At 33.9% G+C, this 25,356-nt stretch overlaps 1 protein-coding gene across 1 annotated transcript in view; it reads right to left on the bottom strand.

Annotated features, from left to right (window-relative positions):
* Window positions 1-206: 206 nt before the first annotated feature.
* KCNH8 (potassium voltage-gated channel subfamily H member 8) overlaps window positions 207-25,356 on the bottom strand; it is a gene marked incomplete at both ends in the record, with an annotated part of 180,771 nt that continues 155,621 nt past the window's right edge. The window contains 5 exons of the mRNA XM_082753902.1: window positions 207-917; window positions 11,125-11,201; window positions 12,282-12,388; window positions 15,717-16,072; window positions 17,243-17,281. Coding sequence (XP_082610028.1) covers window positions 207-917; window positions 11,125-11,201; window positions 12,282-12,388; window positions 15,717-16,072; window positions 17,243-17,281 — 1,290 coding nt within the window. The remainder of the gene's footprint in view (window positions 918-11,124; window positions 11,202-12,281; window positions 12,389-15,716; window positions 16,073-17,242; window positions 17,282-25,356) is intronic.

Raw genomic sequence — 25,356 nt, 5'->3', positions numbered from 1 at the left:
TTCAACATGCTTCTAGAATCTAGAATATTTTTCCTATAGTATGAACCAGCAATACCTTTTCTTACTTTCTATAAAACTAAATTTTCACCTTTGTAAGTATCCTTGATCACCAGAGAAAAGGTCAAACAAAGCAGTCATGCGGTACTCTCAACATTTTAAACTGGCAGCTGCAGAACATGTTTTGAGTACCACTTTACTCTTTCTTGTTATACATCTATGGCTTGGTTATCTTTATCTTTAATATCCCTTGTGCTCGTCACAATGTCTAACGTGAAATCTGAGGTCTGTGCAGAAACTACTCCAGCTGTTCCTTCAAGGTCCCATGATCCTGGCAAATTCTCCAGGCTTAATGAGCTGATTGCTCCTTGGCTAAAGCTACCTTCCTCAGACCTGCTGGGCAGCACGAGGTGTAATGATGTCTCTGATGAAGAGCATACTGAAGAAGAAAGAGTTGCTGAAATAGACTGAAGAGGGGTCAAGGTAGTGTCTGAATGGGGAGAGGTGCATCTTAAAAACTGCAAGTTATCTTTCTGAATTACCTGATACTGGGAGGGTGAATTGTGAAGGCCCGGTGTATAGTAAAATTCACTGTCCGTAGAATTTTGAAGGTTGGGTTCAGTTCTTTGGGGGCTGCTGCCTACAGAGGATAGGTCTGTATTCCAAATGTCACATATCGTGTTACTGCGGCAGGGTTGTGCTTTGGTGCAAGTAATGTTACTGGCTTGCATGTGTGTGCAAGGCTGACGTGGAGTCCAAGCCATTCGAGCCTGCAGGCTTTCCAGAGTAGGACTCCGAGATATGCCATGCATTGTGCAGAACCCTGGTGGCTTCTGGGATGTGAGCAGGTTCTCAAGAAGGTACATCACATTCTTCATATCCTTACTTAACTGTGAGACTTCTTGAGTTAAGGTTGTCACCTGTTACATCAGAGGAAAATAACCCAATATTAAATTATGCAGTATACATTTTACAATAATGCCTGAAATACATTTTATCTTATTTTCCTTCTAATGTTATCAGGTTTGATATGTAGTATAGTATCTTTATTTTAAGGAGATACACTCTAATACACTTATACACCCTAATTTAATAGTCAATCCACCTGCCTCGCCACAGCTATGTGCTACATTATCTGCAGCATACTGAAGTAGTTAAGCAACACAAAAACATATACAGAAATATTATAGGCTGAGTTCACCAGATTTTAAATGTCAGTCTATAAATAATGGCTTCAAGTTAGAAACAAAATGATTTCCAGTGGCAATGATATTTGCTTCTTGATGTATCTTTAAATATTTTAGTGCATCAACCTTTTAGAGACGGTAATTTTACACTGAAAAATGATATAAATATTAGGTTTTCTGAAAAGTTGTTCACAAATATTTGAGAAATATGTTGCCATCTTCATAGTAAAATAAGAGTAAAATAGGATGCCTGAATTTTTCAGAGACAAGTAGTAGTTACATCAAAGTCTGGTGGACAAGTATTAAAAATAAACAAACAAAATATTTGGTGACTCTCATACTGACTTCAAAACTGAAACTGGAATTTTTAAAAGCAATGTGTTACCACTAAATATTTAAACATTAAAAAAGTCTATGAAACAGCTTGCTTCAATATAGTTATCTTTCTGCTTGAAAAATAGAGCTTATAAAACAGAGGGAGAGAGAGATCTGCAGCATACACTACTTCGGTGTGTGCGTGCAAAAGAAAGAATCATATTTTCTGTTAATTTTTATTATTTTTTTTTCCCTAATGCTGAAACAACTGTTAGCACGCAACTTACTACATGAATTACATGAAGGCTTTAACCTCCTCAAAACTGCTATTTTGAGCTGGGATCAAGTTCACATGTTTTGAGTTTGTGTTATAAAGTAAATAGAGAGCTGAACTTCACTGGGAACATTCTTTAAGACAATATAAAGATATTTTAGGACAACATAAATACATTTTGGGACATAAAAAGCCTAACTGATCACTTCAAATGTGTTTGCATTTTCAAATTTCCTTCTTAAGGAAAAAAATTGTAAGAAGTCAAAATCGGCCAATTAATTTCATTAAAGAGAAACAGACATATTGAGAGACAGAAATGAACTTTGTTTCCATGATAGACAATTATTTTAGGTGAAACAACTTTCTCTACTGCTAAACTAAAGTTTTCTATAGTGGTGCAATTGAAAATAAGATGTTGAAAACAAAGCATGACTGCACATTTATCTTCAGAATGTTAAACCACTTGTGAAAATTTAAAAAGGCTAATTCACTGGGCCTTTCTTTGCCCTGAAGAGAAGACAGTACCAATTAGGTGTCCTACACAAATCAGTTTTCATGTAATTATAAATAAAATTCTCATTTTCCTGAGAACACTTCCAAAAAAAATCTACTGAAAAGACATTTCAGGCAGGGTATGGCTGCCTTATGATCTTCCACAGGTATTTACTGCAAACACAAGAATTGTAATGAAAATCTGATTTAGAAGGAAAGTAGGAATCTCCTATACAGCTTCTATACATCCACTCCTTTCTCTGAGCTTAGAATTCAAACCCATTATATTGTTTAACAGCTGTTTATTGTTACAGTTGCACTGCCCCTGGAGTAAAGATGCTTAAGGGTAGCAGGTTTTTATGTGTCATGTTATTGAATCCCTCTGCCTCTCTTTCTACATCTCTCTTTCTCTCTGTCTCATTACTTAATCATTAAGTTATAGTAGGCAGAAAATAACCACGAAATCTCCTTCTGCCAGATGAGATTAGACTTTGAACACTTGCAAGTTCATTTCAACTTCAGTTCATGTGAGGGATTATAATATGCTAGGAAAGTGATTTGTGAACAAGATTCCTGTGGAGCCAGAGCAGCCAGAGAAGATTCTTGGTACTGTCAAACCAGAAGGAGGCATGTTCTGAGCTTTCTGCAGTACTGAACATAGGAAGACTGATATTCATCTTCCCCAAATTATGAATGCTGTATGAAAATATCTATAACTTTAAAATACCTTGTTTGGTTTAGTCTTTTTATTTTTTTTTTTCAATCCATTTCTGATTACATAAAGACTTTAAAAGTTTAGTTATACTTCAACATGTTTCTTTTTCCAGTTTATTGAGACAATACACACACACAAATCTGTTTCAGTACTTGTAGCAGTTATGAATTTGTGTTAGTTATAACTTGTTCAGTTATAACTAGTGCTCAGATACTATTTTTGATATATGAAGTAGTTCTTAGAGTGATGTCTTCTTATAAACTTGCTCTTGCACAGTTGTATGTGCTTACCTGATGAACTGGCCTTTGATGTATTCTTTAATAGTTTCCAGTAGTACAACAGTGTAATGTCCAAAGGTTTTATACCAAACTTCATTAGAAATTGACCACCATTTAGTACAGTCTATTTGAACAATTAGTGCTAGGCACATTGACAAAGCAAGTATGTCATATTCTGTATCATTTAAAAAAAACTTTTCTGTATTTTAAAAACTGTTAATCTTACTGGATTAAACTTCCAATAATCATAGAATGGCTTGGGTTGGAAGGGAACCATTACATCAGCTATGTTAACAATTTCACAATGCTTAAGGAAATGAAAAAGAACAGGTATTAAAAGCAATAGAAATTTTAAGTCTATGAAACAAAAATTTAAGACAAAACAGATTCCTCCTGAACAAAAGGCCACTTCCTTGTGTGCTGGTAAGGCTACTTTTTCAGGCATTTAGTTACTATTGCTAGGCAATACAGTTAGCTCTACAAACGGTTCCCCCTGTGCTAGGCATACGGCTTTAAATTAATCTGTGAGATTCCCAATATATGTGAAATGCTGCCTTAGGAGTTTCTAGGACTTGAAAAAGACACTGAAATGTTTCATGATATAAAAACTGGGATTTATATAGCTTTAGCTTAAATTATCAACAGGGGCTTCTCAGGCTGGTCAAAAGCCTGAGAAGTATCTTTTTAGCAGACTTTGTTATAATGAAACTGTATCTTTCAAAACATATTTTAAAAGAACAGGTTTTTGTTGTTGTTGTTCATTTGTTCTTTCTTTCTCTTTCTTCTCTCTTCTCTCTCTCTCCCTCCCCCGTCCTTCTCCTCCTGCTCCTGCTCCTCCTCCTTCTCCTCCTCCTCCTTCTTTTCTTCCTTCTCCTTCTTTCTTCTTCTTTCATATGAACTTTAATAACAATGCTTTCTGATGTCTTAACCAATATGTTTTAGTAGTTGTATTGTGCATTTCCAAATTGCTTTGATAGTTTCAGTAGAAAGAGTGTTTTTCTTTACTACCACTATTACTGGTATACTACCAGTATACTACCAGATACTTTGTTCCATGTAGGACTCAAGGTGACTGTATTTAAGCCTTTCCATAAGTGATGAAAAGTTTTATATTGTAAGATGATTATTATTACTACTTAGTTTAAATAATACTCATTAAATGGATTTTGTTTGTTTTTCATTCTATATACAATCATGTAATTTTTTTAATTTTTTTTTTGGTTACATTTTCTACCAAAATTCCTTTCTCTCATCAATGGTCCTGGAGTGGTCTGGCATGAGCTTTCATTTTCTGATTAGAAACCTAGTAGAATACTTTGCCATTTATAATCTCTGTGGTTTATTCCTCTTTGCAATTCAAACTTCACCCAGATATCTTCCTGCCATGACTTTTTTTGAACACTCAAGAAGTGAAGAAGAAAACTTGCTTCTTGAGAAATCGAAGTTGCACTTTGGCACTGTGGAGAAGCTGGATGCTTGTACTGTCAATGCAGCTTTGGTATTCTGTTTAGTATTTCATTGATACTTTTATTCTGGTGCTTCATAAAGTTGATGAGACGTTCAATCAGAATGAGTTGTCTTTGAGGCCCAAATTAACTGCCTGTTTATAAAATAGTTTTTAAAATAGTATGTTTTCCAGTAAGTGCATTGCTGAATGAGTGAGATGAGAATGGAGCTGAGGCAGAATTTTCACTGATCATCCATCAGCTTCTATGCCACCATAATAGCAATGGTGACAGACATTTCTGACCTAACGGCACTTTAGGAATTAAGTTAGTTGCAGAAGAAAAACAATGCAATGTATCTAGTCTTAGTTCAGATTAAATAGACGGGAATTGTGCGATGATAAGAAGAGTCAGTTTCAGTGAAATAAATCTGGAAACTTTTGAAATTTCCTTAAGTATAAGAAAATTTGCTGGTTTCTCTGCCTACTTGCTAGACAGACTCCTGTAGTTCTGGGGTAAACAGTCTGTCTGAGTAAATTAAGACACTAAGACTTGATATTACTATTAAATAACTTAAGAACAAAACAGGAAAGTATAAAAGACTTGATAATTTAAGTGTATTCAAGTCAACGGCACCCCTATAAAATTCAGTCCAGAAAAGGGGTCCCAGACTGCATGTTGAATAATTCATGGCTCTTTGTACATGTAGTTGGATGTGGATGGCATAGAATCAGTACTGTGTTGTCATGATGGGTGCACAAAGAAAACTAGCTTTGGAAATTACTGCTTCAAGAACTTCAGAAACTATCAAGTGCAAATTCTGTTCGACTAGTTATGGACTTTGAGACCAAATGGAGGATCATGGAGATCCCAGTTGACTGGGAGAAGAGAAGCAGTTAATGTCTACTTTTGAAAGAACAACTGAGGTGTTACATATGTTATCAGGAAAACATGCTAAGCAATTTCTATAAGCTCCTAAAGAAATAGTCAAAAGAGAACAGACAGCCATAAATTTCTCAAGAATAGTACATGGTGAAACAGGTAAAATGATCTAATTCTCTACAATTGTAAAGTAATATAGAAGATTTGTCAGAATTGTCAGAAGATGACTCAGAAGTTACACTGAAGAATGTAATCATGACATTCTTCTAAACCAACTAAGAAAATATGACCAGCATACAATCACTGTAAGTTATATTCATGCATGACCAGAATGGTTTATGCTCAGTAAACATACTGTTGTCCTGGTAGGACATTTCAAGATAATCTTTTTAGCTGTCTATCCCAACCTGTTTTTATTTTATATTTATTTTTAATGGCTAAATGGAGTTCACATTCACTGTTAAATATTAGTAATATGAAATTCAACAAAAGTAAATGTTAAACATCACAGCTGAAAAGAAAACGTCAAAACCTTGAGTATAAATTCTACCTAGGCAGAATATTACAGGAAAGGGTCTGTGGAGTTTCATTGAATTACACGCTGCATGCTTTAATCATGCTCCCAGGATATATAATCAGCATTTTTTTTTATTATTATTCAGGACAGGGGGCTATCTTTACTGGGAATTACTTAGGCTGGTGCAGTTTAGGATCAAACACTTCGTAAGAGCCTTAAAAGATCTAACCAAAGACAATTCAAATGAAAATCCTACTAATAAGGAATCTTAGAAAATGTGACGAGCTATGAAAGTCTAAAGGAATTGCATTTGTTGAGATTGGCTGGAACAATATGTTTCCAGTGTAAATTGGTTTTAGACAAAGAATGTCAGTCAACTTTTTCTTATATCTTCTGGAAAATGATAATGTCGTATGTCAACAGAGGTTTATAATTAGATGTTAGGAAAATAGATCTTTCTGATACAGGAAGGTTTTGAAATGCCCATTAAAGTTAACACTATAATGGTTATCTCCAATCATAGTAGTAATATTTTTGTTATTGTTCAAATCAGCTTCTGGCCCTCAGTTAATTTTTATACCTCTTTTCTTTCACTGTTGATGTCTCAGGTTCATTTCCACTAAGGAAAAATGTAAAAGAGATTCCACAATGCATAAGCCTTACATCCTTTAGACACTTTATGGATACCTTATGTCCTGCTTTATTTATTTATTTTTTTTTAAGCTTTTAAGCTAAAACTAAAAGAAACAAAGAAAGAGTACTCAAACTCACCAAAGTACAAGAGCAAGAGGTATAGAAAACAACAACGTAGTAGTTCTTAAGGAATATGAATATTTATGATTAAAGGAAAAAATACCTGAACAAATATCAACAGACCAAAAAGTGTGTTTAATTTGTGTTTGTGATTTAGAAAGCTTTTATTTCTAAACACAAATAATTCTAGGCTTTATATGTTGTCTTTTGTGATAAATGGACATAGCTAAAATAAAAAATGGGTAGATTGAACATAATTAGTTTTCATCATCAGTAAATGTTATTAGTTCACATTTTGCCACATCTGTTTTTATTGAAGGATGTTTTGCAAATGAATATGCTTTTTTCCTGCCTTTCCCGAGAAGAGAATGAGTTTGATTTTTAGAAGTTGGTTGCAACATACATTTTATAATATTCTATTTATAAAATTTCTCTAGGTGATCTGAAAAATAATCATTTAGTCAGGATTGTCCTTTTTGTTAGATGAAAGTGAAATATCCATATGAATACATTTTCACTGATCTGAACAAGGGTTGAACACTTAGAATATTTTAAGCACTTGCAACTAAAAAAAAACGCCTAAAATTAAAAATAGCTGAATTTCCACTAAGTATTCCAAAATTCAGCTACATAGAAGGCAATTTTCTAGTATAAAACCTGACCCAATTTATATTTCCTTGCATTTATTTGTTTTTCAGTTGAATGGGAGTGATGTGAATACTCTGCTCATTATGCCAATATATTACTGTAATTGTGGAATCTACTGATGTAACAAAATTTCAAATCAGTCCCCAAATGCCTGCTTTAAGCAAGGGGTCAACCTAGCCTCATTCTTTGTATGTCTTGTTTATACATACAAATCCAGGTTTCTGAATAATACTGGGCATTTGACAGCATCTCTACATGGCCAAATGCAAAGCCATGTTTATGCGCTCTGCACTCTGTGCTGACTGAGCAAGCTGTGGTCTGTTGGCCTGCTAACCACAATGCTGTAGGTCTGCTTCTGACCATTATACTTAGCACTGCTTTAACTAAGGCAGCTGTAAGAGACTGAATAAGAGATGAGTTGGATAGGAAGAACAGGGGATGTGACATCCGAGTTTGTCTGTATGAATTGTGCTAGCTGTATCCTGTATGTCCAAGTATGAAAAAAATGTCCCTGTATTATTGAATAGAGAACATGCACGTGTCCACTGCAAGTCGTGAGAGAAAAAATACGACTAAAATTTGTGTATTTTCTTATTTTTAGCTTCTCCGTGTTTCAAATAATTCAGATTTGTTTTTTTTGTTCTTCCTTCCTTCCTTCCTTCCTTCCTTCCTTCCTTCCTTCCTTCCTTCCTTCCTTCCTTCCTTCCTTCCTTCCTTCCATCCTTCCTTCCTCCCTCCCTCCCTCCCTCCCTCAAGTTGAAGATTTAAAATGGAAATATTTCCATGCTTTTTCCGTATAGTTGCAATCAAATGGTAGAGAACTACATGTAAATATGTAGTAGGACACAGATAATGAGACAGTGGCTGGCAGGTGCCCCAGTCTAGATTTATGGCCATCTGTATAACTGAAAATATTTATTTAGTTGTTTCCTATTTTTTCTCCTGGGTTCTTTAGTTTAATTCCATGTTTAAATATGATTGTATCAGGGAAATGGCGAGTGTTTAGATACACACAGGCTTTGCAGAGAAATGCATTGGAAAGGCCAGGTTGGATGTACACATCTCTACAAATGAAGGATGCATGCTTGTCCAGCACAAGACTATTCCTAAACTCTCAATCGGCATAATCTGAAGTAGGTTTTTGAATTGAGCTTTCTCCATGTAAGAAAGTGTACCATTCCGTTGTGTGTTCAGTCACTGAATTCTGAAACTGTTGATTAAACAATTGAATTTCTACATGAGCAAGAATCTGTACCTAAACTGTCTCACCTGCCACATATTGAACTATGATTGAAGATTATTATTATTATTATTATTAATTCAATGTTTATTTAGACTAAGTAGAACAGCTTCTACAGGTAAGTAGGAGTTTTCTATTAGGGAATTTGTAATAGGGAAGTCTAATAGTCCTATTCCAGTTCACTTTACAATGCTGAACCAGACAGAAAGTCCTTTCTATTAGCTTAGTTCTCAGTAAGGCTTAAAATGAGAAATGAGGTTAGATGAGGGAATGAAGAAGTTGGGTAAGTGGCTAGGCAGCTAATCTGTGGAGCTTTAGAATAGGAATTTGGAGCATGTGGAAGTCTGTCTCTCAATGCCTAGCAGCTGACTTTGATGCCTGTCCTTCTTCAAGGAAATTTGTATGTGTTGGTCCTAAAGATATTACGTAACAAACTCTGAGAAGTGAAATCAAGGCTCTGCCTTCTGTTAGCCCCATTCTTAGGTAGAAGGAATTTCTTTTGCATTATGTAGTGAATATTATACACCTAAAATGTTGCCATGAGTTCCACTGGATGTGGAGCTGGGTTTGCCTTCTTTGGTTTGTGAGGCAGCTCTGCTAACAGCCTGTCTTGAAAGTCTGAATGGGAAGATACATGTCTTTGTTCTCCCAACAAAGAGCTGAAATGTTTTTAAGCTAGCTAGTGAACTGTTTTAATACAATTGCCTTTCATGAAAGCAGGTATTTTTGCATTTGTTGACTGACTTCTGATTTCCACTGGAAAATGTATTTATGACAATGTTTGCTGCTGTTGGCCACTTATGACCTGCTTGCTCAATATTTTCCTTTTTAGAAGCAGTCTGCATATTTTCCAAAGAAGCTCAATTTCAAACTCTGCCTGTATTTTGACTATTGCAAAGAGTCTGCTGCTACATTGGTCATATTCTTCCATTAATGATCACCACGAACTGATGGGAAAAAAAAGAAGCATAGGGTCTACAGGTACTGTTCAATACTTTCTGTAGCAACAACAACAACAAAAAGACAGCTAGTATATTCCAGCAAAGCTACTCATGGGCTATTTGGGTAAGGGCCAAGTCACTCAGTACTGTCAGTTCAGATGCACTCTATGTGGGGCATGTTTGAGTACACAAATATATATCCATGTAGAATATGCAATTAAGCAGTCTTCTAGTGATGCAGAGTTTCAATATATACATATATTTTGACCTATGGGATGACTTGGAGGATAATTGTCTGTCTCTATGGGATTTGCTCCCAGGATGTGACATCTAAATCCATACCAGTTTAGAATCACTCCTTATGCTCTTTGAGTTCTTTGATCAAGCTTTGTTAATAATCTGCAGTAAATGGGGCATGGTGCTTTGTTCTGAACTCTGCAGTTTGACATACAACCAAGTTGATGTATTCATCGTAAATAACTAGCTGTGCCTGTACTCTTAGCTCAGTACATGTAAATTATCTTACCAAGTTAACTTGACCCAGGATAAAAGAGCCCAATAATTCATATATAGAAATAAAGAATAATTAGATTAAGCCTACAGAAGATGGAAAGGAAAATAAAATAAAAATTGATATTTCTGGTAACAAAAAAGATTAGGAAAAAGAAACAAAGCTGTATGGTTTGACTTTAATTTAAATGTTTCCTCTAGTGGGCTCTTAACAAATTTTCTCTAATATCTTTGTGTATTGAAAGATAGAGTATATAGCAAACATATTTTAGTCTTACAATACAATTGTGCAGTTAAAGTCTGAAGCTTTCATCTTGTTAACTGAAATATTGCAGTGGCTGGAAATAGAGTTTAGACAGAGAACATCTCTTTAGTGTCAGACTGATGGTAGATTATGTTTGAAACTCTTTGGAGGGATGAATAGAAAGCACAACTGAATAATATTGGCCCCATATTCCTCAGGTCTATTCTTGAGCATGAATGGAAGTACTTCTGTCTATTTCTAACTAGATTCACGTAAAGTGATTTGAAAATGACTAGATTTCATTTATTTCAAGGAAATTCTCCAAAAGCATAGCATTACTCCCCAAAAAGAAAAGTTGGAATAAGGTGCTTGAGGAAGGATTGAGAGGAAAGAGAGAAACAGAAGCACATGTAGAAGAGAAGAAATCCTAACTAAATTCAAAATCTAGCTATACCAAACCACACTTTGATTTTAGCTTCCAGCTTCTACACAAACTTTTATAGATCTTTAATTTTGAAAATTAACCACTGGAAGAGCTAAAATTTAGCTGCCCTAAATTTAGGAACGCCATCCAATTTTTCAAACTCATGTATTGCACATTAATCATATTCCCATATTTGCTTAGTTTTCTCCAGCATTTCTTGAATTATTGTTAATAAGCTCCAACTTCCACAGAAGCTCATTACCTCATTATTAAGTCTGCTGATTTGTTGTTTGGTCTCTTCTGCTTTGATAACAAGCACTGCAGCACCAATTTCAGCCTCTGAAAAATAATTTAAATGCATGTAAATGAGAGAAGAATAATATCTTGGAATCACCAATGGTAATCTTGTATATTGCTTTAAATTAAAACCTAGTTTGTACTTGGATCAAATGAAAATAAAATCTTGTATTTAAAGTTCACTTTATAATGTGTAAGAAAAGTGTGAACAAGGAAAGTGATCTCTTCAATCTGAAAGGACTGAAAATGACAACCCTGGTGCCAATAGTATGACATGTTAATAGTCTGGAAACTATAGATAGAAGTATGCTACTATTATTAGTTTTTTGTTTGGCTTCAAGAGGAACAAAAAATATCCTTGTGGCCTCCATGCAAAAGGTATATAACTACATGAAGAGTGTTTACTCAAGTACATGAAGAACATTTATTTACAAAAGGAAAATGTTGGAAAGAATCTTGGAATTGTTGGGAACAATAGTTTTGTCACTTCAGCATTAGTCCACTGGTGTCCCCACAGTCCCTCTTTTTTTTTTTTTTTTTTCCTTGCTGACCTGTTGCATTCATTGTGATGCTATATTGTCAACCTTTTCAGAGTGTAAGTCATATAAGGCTGCATAAAACCTCTTCAAGGTTTCACTATGCCTACTTCTGAAACACTAAGTACTTCCATACTCTTTTGCCTCTGTAAATATCTTTTTAAGAAAAATCGAGAGACAAGTTTGCATATTGCATTTTTTGATGTTTTAAAAAAAATTATTATTAAAATGTATTGTTATCAAATTTTGTCCATGTGTTTAGTACCTTCCATGTCCAAAAAATTCAGAGCATGAAGCTCCTGGCTGATCCTATGATGGTAAAACTATAATTCATGAAAATATATTACTCCTTGCAAGCTGTTTTATGGTGACTGTTAGTAGGAAAACAACTGTCCTTAGGGACCGTGCTGTATTTTTCCACATTGTTCAGTGAGGTACTGAAATAGTACTGAAAGTACAGATACGTTAGATCAATTTATGCTGCTTGTAAGGACTTTTCCTTCTGATAATCAAAGAAACAAAGAGGTACAAAAAGCAGTTATGAAAACTCTTTTATCTGAAGAGTGATTTCCCAAGCAACATTCACCTCCAACTGTTGGAGATACCCTGGAGTCCTGCTGGAGCTGATCAGAGCTGAAGTCAAAGGTTTGGCTCTCCTCATTGTGGTTTCCATCTTCAATCCCATCAACAATTCTGTAAGAAAAAAACAGAGTTAAGGGAACAGCTTCCTAAACCATTTCATAGACATCACATTCATAGTTATTTTGTGAAAATTACTCCTAAAAGGCACGTCTTAAAGCAATGGTGAAATTTGCATTATATTAAATTTAGAAAAAAATCTAAAAAAATATTGCATTACACTTACAATATCTTGTGAGTCACTATAGATTACCTTTTCTATTAGAAGAAGGAATATGAGGTCAAATATTGCTAACTGAAATTTCAAAATTGTTGTGACTTTTGCTGTATATATAACAGGTCCTAACAGAGCTTTTATTGAATATAGTTCAATTTCCATATCTACAGTAATCCGTAATCTTCTTCAACATAGACTAAAGATGATTCTCTATGTTCTCATCAAGTCTAAATCTTCTAGCATGTAACACACTCTTATATTAGGCTTAATTAGGCAGAGCCTAAACCTGAAAAATATTTATGACATCTCTATAAAACACAGCCAAAGATATGATAAATACAAATCAAATACATCACAGATTTAATACATCACAGATGAAAGACCTCTGTAAATTGAATAGTTCTGAATACATATTGTACATATATTCTCATATATATATATATATATATATACATATATATATATATATATATATTCATTCTTGTCCTGTTTCTTCACATGGGCTTAGGGCTTTGTGTCATGCTTTAGTGTTCATGATGCCAGCTGGATTTTGTTAAATTACACTCTAATTTTAACCAGCCTCTGGGAAAAGATGAGGCTCAAATGTGGTGCCTTGGCTATTCTGGACTATACCATTACCTGCAGCTGAAAACCTGAATGATTACTTTGGAATTTGCTATAAAATCTATTTAATGTCATCTGGCCTCACTGCTTCAAAAAGCAAACTTTAAACACTAATATCCCTTTTGTCAAGATTTCTAATTATATCAAATGCTAACATTTCAACTGCCTTCAAAGCACACGGGAAAAACTACACAGACGTGACTTGGAATTTGTAGCTGCTGTATTCTTTAAAGTTTTTAATGATACAGACTTAAAGGAAAATATATTAACAAAAATAGCTAGTTCTGGAATGCTACAAGACAGGCCTCAGTAAAAATATAGTGAGAAAGATGCTTATTCATAAACAAGCAACTGGAATGTGGAGTAACAATCCAGAGAATAAAAAACACATGGGCTCAAAACTCTCTCCCCTTTAAGAATTAGCTATTACAGCCCTGAATTTTCTCCTGAAGACAGATATCGCAACTCCTAGAAACCAAAAAGTCAAAAAAGACTAATATGTGACTTCTTCTATCTAGTTGGTCAGGGCCAGAGTACTCTTGCCAATATGGATTTGAGGAGATTCAAATGCATAAATGCTTCCTCTTAGGCATTCCTCCCAGGCTTTCTTCCTTTTGATACTCTACTTCAAATGCAGAATGCAAAAAGAAGATTAAGACTGTATCCTGGAAGTTATGGTGTTGACTTCTATTTCTTCTGTCCAGGACTATTTCAGTGTTTTAACCAATCTCTGTATGTTTTGTCTACTGCCTTCATTATAGCGTCAAAGAAAAAAAACCTGAACTGACTGAGAAATTCTTGTTCACTTGCTCTAGGGAACATGCACAGAAAAAGTATAAGACAAAGTGCATTCTTTTGAAAAGTGAGGTTACTAACCTCCCCACTACATTGGTTGGACATTTCAGATCAAACCAGTATCTTACACCCTTACACCACTGTACAACAGCAAATAAAAGTGAGGCTCTTAATTAAAAGATCTTATTTTCTCTTTCATATTTGCTAAAAAATATTTGAAGCTCTTTTTTAAAGTGCTTTTAACCAGTCAGTTTCAATGTTCTAATAATGTAAACCAATTCTGGGAAATAATACGAAAGTCTTTTAGCTGAAAAAGTCTGCAAACCACTTACATCATGAGACAATTTTCTAGCCTATTAGGATTATTCTGAATTATGAATTGAAATAATAAATAGTAACACATGTAACAACACTTGTTTCACATTTGCTCTTACAGCCTTGAGTGTCAATGTCTGGATGCATATGCTCAGAAAAATAAGGAGCAAAATTGCAGCTCAGCAAAAAATATGAAAGGTGTATTTCCCCAGAATTACCATTTTTTATGCAAATAACCATCTGTCATAGCTGACTTGAAGCAGACTCACATGAGATCCAAGGAAGAAATGAGAAAATATCTGTTATGCATTTCAGTTTTGCTCATGTAGAAGTTAGTTTTTCATATATTATTTTTCCTTGTATTGGCAAATACAGGGAAATCAGTTTGTATACTTCTATTTGAAATGTGATTATATTGATAAAATATATGATGAGGGGAAAAGATTGTTATATACTCTTAAATGTGTAACTATTTTTATTGCATCTGTATGGACAGGTGTCTTAGAAATAAATAAATATTGGTCAAACTATGGTTCTTTCATGTCTACAAAGGAAAGCTGGTGAAAATACCATTCTGCCTATCATAAATAAAGGAAGTTCTTGAACATGTGAAATACCTAAACTTATAGAAACTGAAACTTGAACTGAATAATCACTTCCTGTTGTTCCTCATATGTCAAAAAAGTGATTTTGATTTTGGTGATGAAAAGATCCTAAAATTCTTGATTTTATTAACAATTAATGATTATATTGCAAGAATTTAGAACTAAGAAAAAATAAATCATCTTACAAATAACATAAAAGCATTTTTTTAAATTATATGCTTAATACCACAAAAAGCATTATATGACTTTATGTCAGAATTCATGGCAAAACAGATTTTCTCAAATCCATGTTTACTTTATACGTAACTTGTATTGCCAGGTTTTCTTTATCTAATGTAAAAAATTCTAAATATTTTCTAAAATTGCTAGGCAATAGTTTCCCATTATAGTCTCTACTCCAGTAATTTTTGTATTTGCACAGCTGTGCCACCTTATCATCAACTTGCTTCCTAAATTACTATATCTCTGATGGACTGAGTATGCTTTACAGTGTTACTGTGGGAATAAAGATTATTATAGATGGACAAAATGATACTATAAAACCAGACTATTAAAATAGTCATTTTTATAATTGCTCAGTACTTTCCCTTTTTGCTCACAGAAATTCTTTATCTTGCAAAGAAGTCCTAAAGTGTTCAATAGTTTCTACAATGAAAAGACTATTCCTTCTCTGCAGGATGAACAAAATATGGACATATTGAAAAAGTATTAACATTTTGAATACCAAATATTTTGTTTTGATTTTTTTTTTAAATTGTTACAGTGATAACATATATCTAATAGAAGTTATGTGGTACGGAAGAAAATAATCATTTGTAACTATTACCTTGGGCTCAGGTCTGGTGGGCCACCGGCATTCAGTGCTGAAAGGTGTAACTTAAGGTTTTTCTCCTTCCTTTTGGAATAGTAATGGAGCTCAGTTTCATGTTTGGTTCTTGAGGGGTTAGAACTGCAAGCACGAATGGGTGAATGGAAGGGCACTGTTCCTGAGGCCAGCTGCTTCAAGTTCCTCCCCAGGTGGCTTTTATTGTTTCCAGCTTTCTTCTGTTGAGAGCAAGTTGTGCTTTTTGTATGGATTGGTGAAAGTGTGCTGCTCTCTTCTTCTCCTTCATCATCATCTTCTTCATCTTCTACAATTGAAGGGAGTCTCTTCTTTATATTTCCATTTCCTTTGAGCTCCGTCTAAAAAAGCAGATAATAAATATTAAGGTCAAATTCAGAATCTGATGTTGCAGGAATGCTTCTCTCTGTGGCTATACATATGTACATGAAAAAGATAACAAATGCATTAGCAAGGCTCTCTAGTTTCATAGCCAGTGAAGTCAATGCAGTATGTCTTAGAACCAAGAAAGATCACATGACTAGGTCTTACAAACCATGTGACACTTATATACTTTTTACTGAGGTGTACTTTCTTCTGAATGTTACTATCAGACTCCTGGTGTACCAGGGGAAAGAACTGAGGCTGGTAATTCCATTCCACATTTTTGTATGGAGCCATTTGGAATGTATAAATAGCATTTATAACAGTTCAGTTGAAGCCCAGATATCCTCTGCATCCTTAGTTATTATGACTGAAACATCTGCTGTGACAGTAGGCAGATTTCTCAGTTTATACAAAATCACATTAATGCATGAGTAGTGTGACAACGTCAGCTTCAGAACTGAGTCAACAAAAGGCATAGCTACCTCTATTAAAATAAATAAATAAATAAATAAAACTTGCTCTGTGGACGCTTGGTGTTGGACCCAAGACAATTTAAAAATTCAGGTTTGGGGAATTTATCTAAATGTTCTAAACTCCTATCAGTATCAACTTAAATATTTTACAGCAAAGGTTTAATTTTGGTGTATTTGGAGTACTTCCACTGAGTGAAAGTTTTTCTTTTAGTATCCATTGGCAAATAGTGAAGTAAAACCTTTCAGTCTGAGATGTATGAAAAGGTACAAATTTAAAACATCAAAAGATGTTTATTAAAGTATAATAACAGCTTTTTTTGGTCAAACATAATAGTCATCTGAAGGTTGATATAAAGATCAGTTACACAGGACCTGGCTGTCATGTAGCCTATATTCTACAGAGAATTAATATTATCCATATTCAAGACTTTGGCTTGAGGAATAATGTGTTTAAAATGCGCATGCCATAGTATGATATCCTAGTTCAGCACCTGGAAGAAAAGATCATAATTAATCATAAAATGGACAATGGCACAACTATCTCAGGATGCTATTTAAAGACTCATTCTGAAACCAATGAAGTCACTTGGAGTTTTTCCAACTTTGATCTGGCTGTAACTGTGTGCATGTTTCTAAGTCAAGCTTTGCAGGTTTAAAACGTGAGCAACATACCTGAGATAGCGTAGACTTGTTTGATAATTTTGATATTACCTGAAACAAACCAAAACATGTAACAAATATATATATCTGCAAAGTATTGGCTTCCAAGAGCATACAAACATCTTAACCAAAATATTTCTGTTGATATAAGAAAATAATTTAATGGTAAAAAAGAAGTATTGAATTAAACATAATGATGAACATATGACGCTCCTCAGAAAAAAGTATTGTCAGAAAATAGGTTTTGTTTATATATATATATATATATATATACATATGTGTGTGTGTATGTATAAATATTACCTGCAGAAATAATATTTTTCTTTAATAAAAAGTTGGGTTAAAGCTCCAAACCTGTGAATGAATATGGATTGGTAGGCATATGCTTGGTAAGGTTCAGTGCTGCTCTGATGGAATCCCATGCAGGAAGAGTGTTTGCCCCTACGTTGCTGTAGTTTTATCTCCTATGCCAGCCGAGTGCATCCATCTAGATGATCAGTGTCACATAAGAACCTACTACTAGGATCTAGAATCTCTACTTTGAATATTTTTCAGTCAGTGATGGGACTTGAAGCAAGAAGGACCAATATAATCCCATTGGAAATACATGTTTAACAACTGTTCAAGGCCGTGAAATTTTATCTTGCTGGATAGGAAGAAGAACAAAGCCAACCAAATAAATAAATAAATAAATATTCACGCAATTTTAATTAACTACTACCCATAATCTCTGCAGGAACTGCCTAATACTGTGGGATACAAATGTCCTGCTGTTTATTTAGATGTCCACAACTTGATTATAGGCAAGTCACTAAGACTGCATGCCATATTTATAGGCATACATGTATTGTAGTTCACCAAGCAGAATTTTTAGAAGTGATTTTCAGCTTTCATAAGCCTTGCATGTTGATATAAAAAAAGTTTTAACACTCATCAATTTTAAATTGAGAGCGTAGGTTTATTTTTCTCCAAAGAAGTAGAAGAGGCTAAGCTTTTCTTGAAGACATTGGGGCTTCCCAAATACAGAGATGTTAGGTACAGTTTTGGAAAATAAAAACACTCTACAATTGCCCATAAAAGTGAAGACATTTGTACTGGTATGACTACATATTTAATTTTGCGTAAGCAGAAATCCTACTCCTCAACTGCCAAGTCAGTAGCAGGTGTATCAATAAATTTAGCAATAAAACTCTAATAATTGCCAAACAGAAAAACTGCAATAATTAAGCTATGTAAATAAAATAACTGCTGTGCTCTTCCTGAGTTAGAAAAAGCGCTACTTGATATTAGCTGAGAAGTAGACCTCAGATACTGCCATCTCCTAACCTGCACTGTTATCTATACAAATTGAAGAAAGATTGTTTCCTTCAAGATTCATGGGAATAGCAAACTGGAAGGGTATTACTATGTTAAAGTTAAAAAAATAAATTAATTAAAAAAAAATTAGACTTAGGAAGTACTAATGGCCCACTTTGCACATATGTTCACATGGATTAATTTACAATTCTGCCCAGAACTCTGGGGCCTCTAGGCACAGGTGCAGTATGAATGTTAAATAGCAGTCTTAATTAAAACTCCAAGCCAATCCCAAATATTAGCAGCTTAACAAAAAAGACCTTAGAAAGTATGAATTTGCCTTCTTAAGAGTTTAGAAGGGACTTTTCATTGGTACTTTGTAATGTGAGTAAAGATCTCCTCTAACTTGACTTTTTTTTTTTTTTTTTTTTTTTTTTTTTGGCTGAGGATAACTGTTAATTCTGATTTTATGACTTGGAAATAGACACAAAGAAAATACTATATGGCTGTCTCCTGGTGTTTTGCTGGTGTTCAAACAGACCTGCTGGGGTCTTTCATCTGGGTTTTCAGCTCCAAGACTATACTAATACACTACAATGACATTTATTGCTTGTGCATCATATCATGTGCAAGTAAAAATAGGACTTTACGTCCTAGTAGTTGAAAGTTGATGAAACTAATTAAACTGTGACCAGGCGCAATCCTTGAGAGTTAGGCTTTTAAAACTCTACCAGTAACTCCCTTCTCTTTCCCTTCCTGCAAAAATATTGTTCTGTAAGAAAAAAAGAGATGATCATTGGAAGAACATAGAAAAAAACAAACAACCACCACCACCAAATAGCAGGCAGTAAAAGGGAGTAAATTGAAAGACTTCACCATTCATATAGCTTTATATCTGTAAATACATTGTAGAGTAAATAATTATGAGGAATTGTCTGTTAAAACTTTTTCTTTAGGATAATGCGCTTGTGTACCTTGTTTAGGTGTACCTTGTTTAAAATGCTTATTATTATTATTAGTATTTAATGTAAAAAGAAAGAGGATGCAAAATAGCTCATATTCTTATATTTTACGAAGAAGTGAAACTGTTAAATAGTAAAGGCAGTTGAAAGAAAAACACAGGCATTTTTCCTATTATGTGCAAGGAAAAAAAAAAAAAAAAAAGACCAATGTTCAATGTTAACATGAGCTGTACGAAATATTCTAAGGGCCTAATTGAATTTTTAATTTCAGCTCTTTGTCTTGCAAAACCGGTTATGAAAGTTTGTTTCAAAAGATAAAACTATAATAGATCATGCACCACAAGCAGAATTGTAACAAATTCTTCCATGTACATAGTCTGAAATCTATGGTCTTGCACTTGTTTAATATGTTAATATAGAGAGCTTAAAGATTTTTATAATTTATAATGGCTTATTACAAGCAGAAGAAGAGCATTTTCACTGCTGCATTCACTAGTGGTTTGCTGTCAAAAGCCAGTGATCTAAAGATTTTTCCAGGGTCAAGAGACAGTAATCTTTAATAAAAGAATCTCTGTGGGAACATGTAGTCAAACCAAGTTGTTAGCTATACAACAATTCAAGATGAATTTAAATTATAAAACCCTAAAACTGGAAATATAGAGACATGGCTAAATTGTGTTAATGTATTAAATATCCAGGTAAGTAATTTTGTGTTTTGGTTGCTCAAAAAAGTTTTATCAGTTTTTACTGCCTTGATTCTTATTCTTATTGCCTTCATGAGAAGGAGGAACAAAACTGAAATGCAATTTTACTGATTTGCTTGCAAGACTTGGGTCCTAAACGATTTGAATAATGCTTTGTATCTGAGGGGTCAAAAGGATAAAATACATTTTTAGGAAAGGATTTGAAATTGAACTAGAATACTAATGTTCTTAGTCAGCATTTGGAAGCAGAAAAAAAAAAAAAACAACAAACAAAACACAACAACAAACACAATACAAACACATTTAGAAACATTGAAAATACGGGGGGTGGAGGGGTAGAACACATGCCATATGTTCTATTCCTTGGAAACTTATTGTATGACAATGGAAAAGATACAAATACATAATAAGGGATTAACATACCACTGAAAAGCCTAATGCCTCACATGTGTTCAGGCCTCAGTTCTCCATAATCAGGGAATTTTTCAGTGAACTAACACAAATCCTTTAAATCACAAGAGTTAGTGACTCTTAAAAAATATCTTAGGTTAAATATGATGTTTTTCTATCCACATTTACTGTGCAACTCAACACTCCTCCCTATCTCCCTTTTTAATAATAGTTTCTAGAGTTACTTCATCAGATTGTTCCTATATTTTTCTCAGATTCCTTCTTATCTCTTTTCCTTGCTTAATGGAAAGATAAAGATGACATATTTTGTGGAAGCAGATGTTTTCAGCATTCTCTGATCCTACTTACAGTACAGAATTATACTGAATTAACAGCAAAAGTTGAACAACAGATCTGTCAACAGTACTTTGTTCTATGTGACCAAATACTGTGAATTGCTATGAGCTCTTCTGTCTTCTGTTAAGTCCTTATCCTAAATCATTCATATATTTTGAACAAATTAGCCTGTGAAGCTAGCCCAAGATTTTAATAACAGACTGTTAATGGCTAGCTTTTGATAATTTTTTTTTTTTTGAAAAATTATACTTCATTGCATTCAAATTTTTTTTCATGAGCTTTCTATGTTTAACAGCATTTGTTAGAATTTTAGTTTTCATATGTTTCTTTAAAACTTGGAGGTTAATTTCACTTCAGTCATTAACAAAAAAAATATTTAAAGATACATTGATTGGCAGGATCTACCCTATTTCTTGTTCAAAATATAAAATCTGTCAGTGACACAAAAAGCAATCTCTTTATCTCCTGCCCCAAATCAAGAATTGAGTAGACAGTAAATGTGATTGGTATAATCTGTCAGTTTTTAGTTCTACATTCTTACCTCCCTCTCCCCCCACCCCAAAACAGGGATAAGAAAGTAGTATCCCACTCTGCTCTGATACACATCTTTCATAGCAAACCATGTGCTAATTTAAATAAACAAACAAAACAAAAACACGACCACCACCACCACAACAACAGCAACAAAACAACAACAAAAATTCACACAACAAAATCAAGAAGAGACTGTTAATGAGGCCAGACAAAGACAAAAGGAAGAACTGTTAAAATAGACAATAGACCTGGCACTGCTTGTACATTGTTCTGGCAGGCTGCACTTTTGGAAAAGCTTACAGATTACAGCAGACAAAAGATACAGTGGAGAAAAATTTTCAATATTCCTACTGCTAGATTACATTCATGTAAAGATTTACATAATATCAATAGAAATTACAATGAATGCCAACATCTTTCAGAGCAATAAAATTCAAAACTCTTCCTCTTCTTTAAAATACTCAGGTGTATGCCTAGCCTCATTCAACTTGAAGAGTCCAGACAGACTTATAAATGTTCGCAGGACTGGTTCTATGGATCTATCTGATTAGACTCAAGGTCAAGTTGTATAAATAGTGAAAGTGTTGATTCTAAGTTCCCATTGTTATTTTTATATTTATACTTATTTTTATACTTATTTTTATACTTATATTTTTATATATTTATATTTATACTACTTATAAAAACAAGTGTATCTAACTTCAAGCATGGTTTTTAAAATGCAAAGGTGAAGACAATACAGTGGATCTTGAAAAATATTATCCCAACAATTTTATTTTAACCTACTAACTGCCTATTTCCAAACACCTCCAAAGCTGCCTAGCTGTTTTGGCAGCCCAGATCAGTGGGATGAGTTTTGGGGACAGCAGCATATCAGGGGAGAGCTTTTAAGAAAGCCCAGCATTGTCTGGCTTTCAGGGTCAACCTTACAAAGAATAAGGCAGGGACAGGTATAATCTTTTTACTTATTTTTAAAACTTTTTTTTTTTTTCCTCAGAAAATTTTCTCCTTAATAATGAATATTAAACTTTTTGGAAGGTTACTTGATGAGTACGTTAACCTCTAGTCAATTCTCCCAAAAGGTTTAAAAAAACAAAACAAACAAACAAAAAAACCTGAGCATACATCTGGCTCCTAGATATGTTTGGAGCTAAAACTTTGGGGAAGACAGCACTTGTACAGTAACTCGAAAGCAATTTGCATGATTTTACCCCAGGGCAAGAAGTCGTATCCTGGCATATAAAGAAATCAGCAGAAGTCCAAGTATATAAACTTGTTAAGTAAGAGAACGACCATAATTTCCTCCCCCTGAGATGCAATTTGTGTTTCATATGGACCCATAATACAGAAAAGCTGAATGTGTAGTATTTTAGAGCTCTTAGCAGCTTTATTAATCATGAAATTATAAATAGCTTAGAAACTAAGATAATATAGACATTGAAGAAGTAAAACAAAACAAAACAAAAAACCTTCAGTTTTCAAAGAATAAAACAAAAGGAAAAGTAGGATAAGTGACTCAATAACTGAGTTCTGAAGATGGATCTATATGATTTGGCTAAGACTCTTTTGTAGGTAATTTCTGTAGCTCTGGTTTCACTAAGTGAAAGTATAGATTAAAAAAAAATCCAATATTTATTTTTATAACAGTAAAGTTTTAGATCACATTTGTACATAAATGATTGCTTTTTCATTTTGTATCTTTTCATATCTTTGAGCAGAGGAGAGTGTATATCTGATCTTCAGAGGTTCCTTCCTTCATCTATTATACAAATCTATGATCTTTAAAAATTACACTAAAAAGGTTACCAGCTGAATAAAATTGAGAATGGATTCTTGTCTCCATAAAATGCCTACCTGACACATAAGTTGCACTGATTATATAAAGTTTGATCAAAGACTAGATGATATTTAATTTCACACATTTCTGTCTTATAGGAACTTTTTCATACAAGCCTTCCTGTCATGCTTATTATATCTCCACGTAGTCTGCACCTTCAGGACACGTTCTTATAGAAAAAAAAAAAAAAAGCAGTATTTTCCTTTAGTCTTCATTAGTCTTAAATTAGTCTTAACTAAATGATAAAAAGATAGGTTACTGTAAGAATCCTTCAGAATTTGAGGCTATTTTCTGGTTGTTGCTAGATCAATGTAAAATAAAAGCAACTATGGGAAAAAAGCAAACAAACTCAAAGCAAACCAACCAACCAACCAAATAAAATCATACTGGTGTAAGATATAAGACACATTTTTTTTCCCCCATTTTTTCCAATGTAGAAACATCATGCAGAAAAATTATAAACGTCATCATTATCGTATTGTCTTAAGGCATAGTGAAGCATATTAGAAAAAGTGTTGTCATCTAGCACGGCTTAGTAACTAAAATAGAAATATGGTTAGCTTCCAAATCAATACTCTGAAAGACAGGAGTATTTCCTGGCTAAAACTCTGTTTGACACTGTTTTATGTTCACTTCATACCACTGTCTAAAAACATCAATAAGCTGCTTTTCTAGCCTGGATTTTTTTTTTTTTTTTTCAACATGTAAACCTCTGGTTAAGCTTTATAATCTGATGCAGAATGCAATAATCCCAGGAAGTGAAATGAATGAGAATGGAGAGTGTTCAAAATGACTCAAAAGATAAAATTAGAAGTAGTTTTTCCCCTCATTTAAATTTTAAATCTAATTACAATGAAAATCGTTTGTCTAAAAATATGCAATTATGAAAAAATTAATTACATATATGCATTTAATTGTATTGTTATAAATAATGTATAAATAATTATCATAATTTATTTCTCTTAGCCCATTCACAGGAGGAAGAGAAAGCCAAAAGGCTTGACATTTTGAGATGGCTCACATATATGTAATGTAGTCCCAGAAAAAAATAAATGGATTATTTTTCTCTCTTCCCCTTCAGCCTTTTCAACGTCTTTCAGGATTCAACCTTACAGCCCATCCTCTGTTTGTTTCAGGCTTAAAGTTGAAGATTTATAAAAAAAACCGCAAGAATTAATGAGAAAATTAGATAATAGAAAAGATGATCTATTGCATCAATAAACTGTAAGATGAATTTACTAACTAGAACACCATCACAGATTAGAAGAACATGAGAGAGACAAAAATGGAGAGTATAGGTGACTATATGCTATCATTTTTGAAAATATTAGAATGACTGAAGGCTATGGAAGGGAGCCTGAAACATCCCAGAAAAACAAAACAAAACAAAACATCATATTAGAAAAAAAAAAAACCAAAACACTATCATATTAGAAACATGATAATGAGATAACCATCTCACTGTCTTGAGGGGCACTGATGGCTCAAAGGTACCACACATCAAGTACATCAACAACTGCAAGTAAACAGGCTTTATGAGTTAACAGTCAACAAAACAGAACCTGCCTTGCACTATATAGCTCCAGGTCAGCCCTGCTCTCATGCTGAGTGCAGCAGGTAATTGCCAGGCAGAGGAAGCAGAGGATAAACTGTAAAACTGCACAGGGAGTATTGCAACAGAATCAACTGTCTGAAACTACATGTAGTTTCCACCTTAAGTAGCCAAAGATCCATCAAAACATGCTTAGTGGCATGAATACTGGTAGGAGATCTGTGAAATGTCTTGCAGAGTGTTAAATGACAAAGAGTGTTAAATGACAAAGCTCATTCCCAAACTGCTTCTCACTCACTTAAAACCAGGAATGAAGTGTAAAACGGATGAAATGCTCTATTTTCTTGCTCAGGTGGTCAAGTCTTTCTGCATCTGCATGTAGAGATAGAAAGGCATCTATACTATCCCTGAAGGTTGGATGTGGTACTTAGTAAAATGGCTTAGTGGGTAATACTGGTGGTAGGGGGATAGTTGGACCAGATGATCTTGGAGGT

The sequence above is a fragment of the Aythya marila genome (genome assembly GCF_965140915.1).
Source record: "Aythya marila genome assembly, chromosome: 2".
Classification (NCBI taxonomy): domain Eukaryota; kingdom Metazoa; phylum Chordata; class Aves; order Anseriformes; family Anatidae; genus Aythya; species Aythya marila.
Note: the sequence above shows the minus strand (reverse complement) of the source record. Positions and strands in the feature narration are given on the sequence as shown.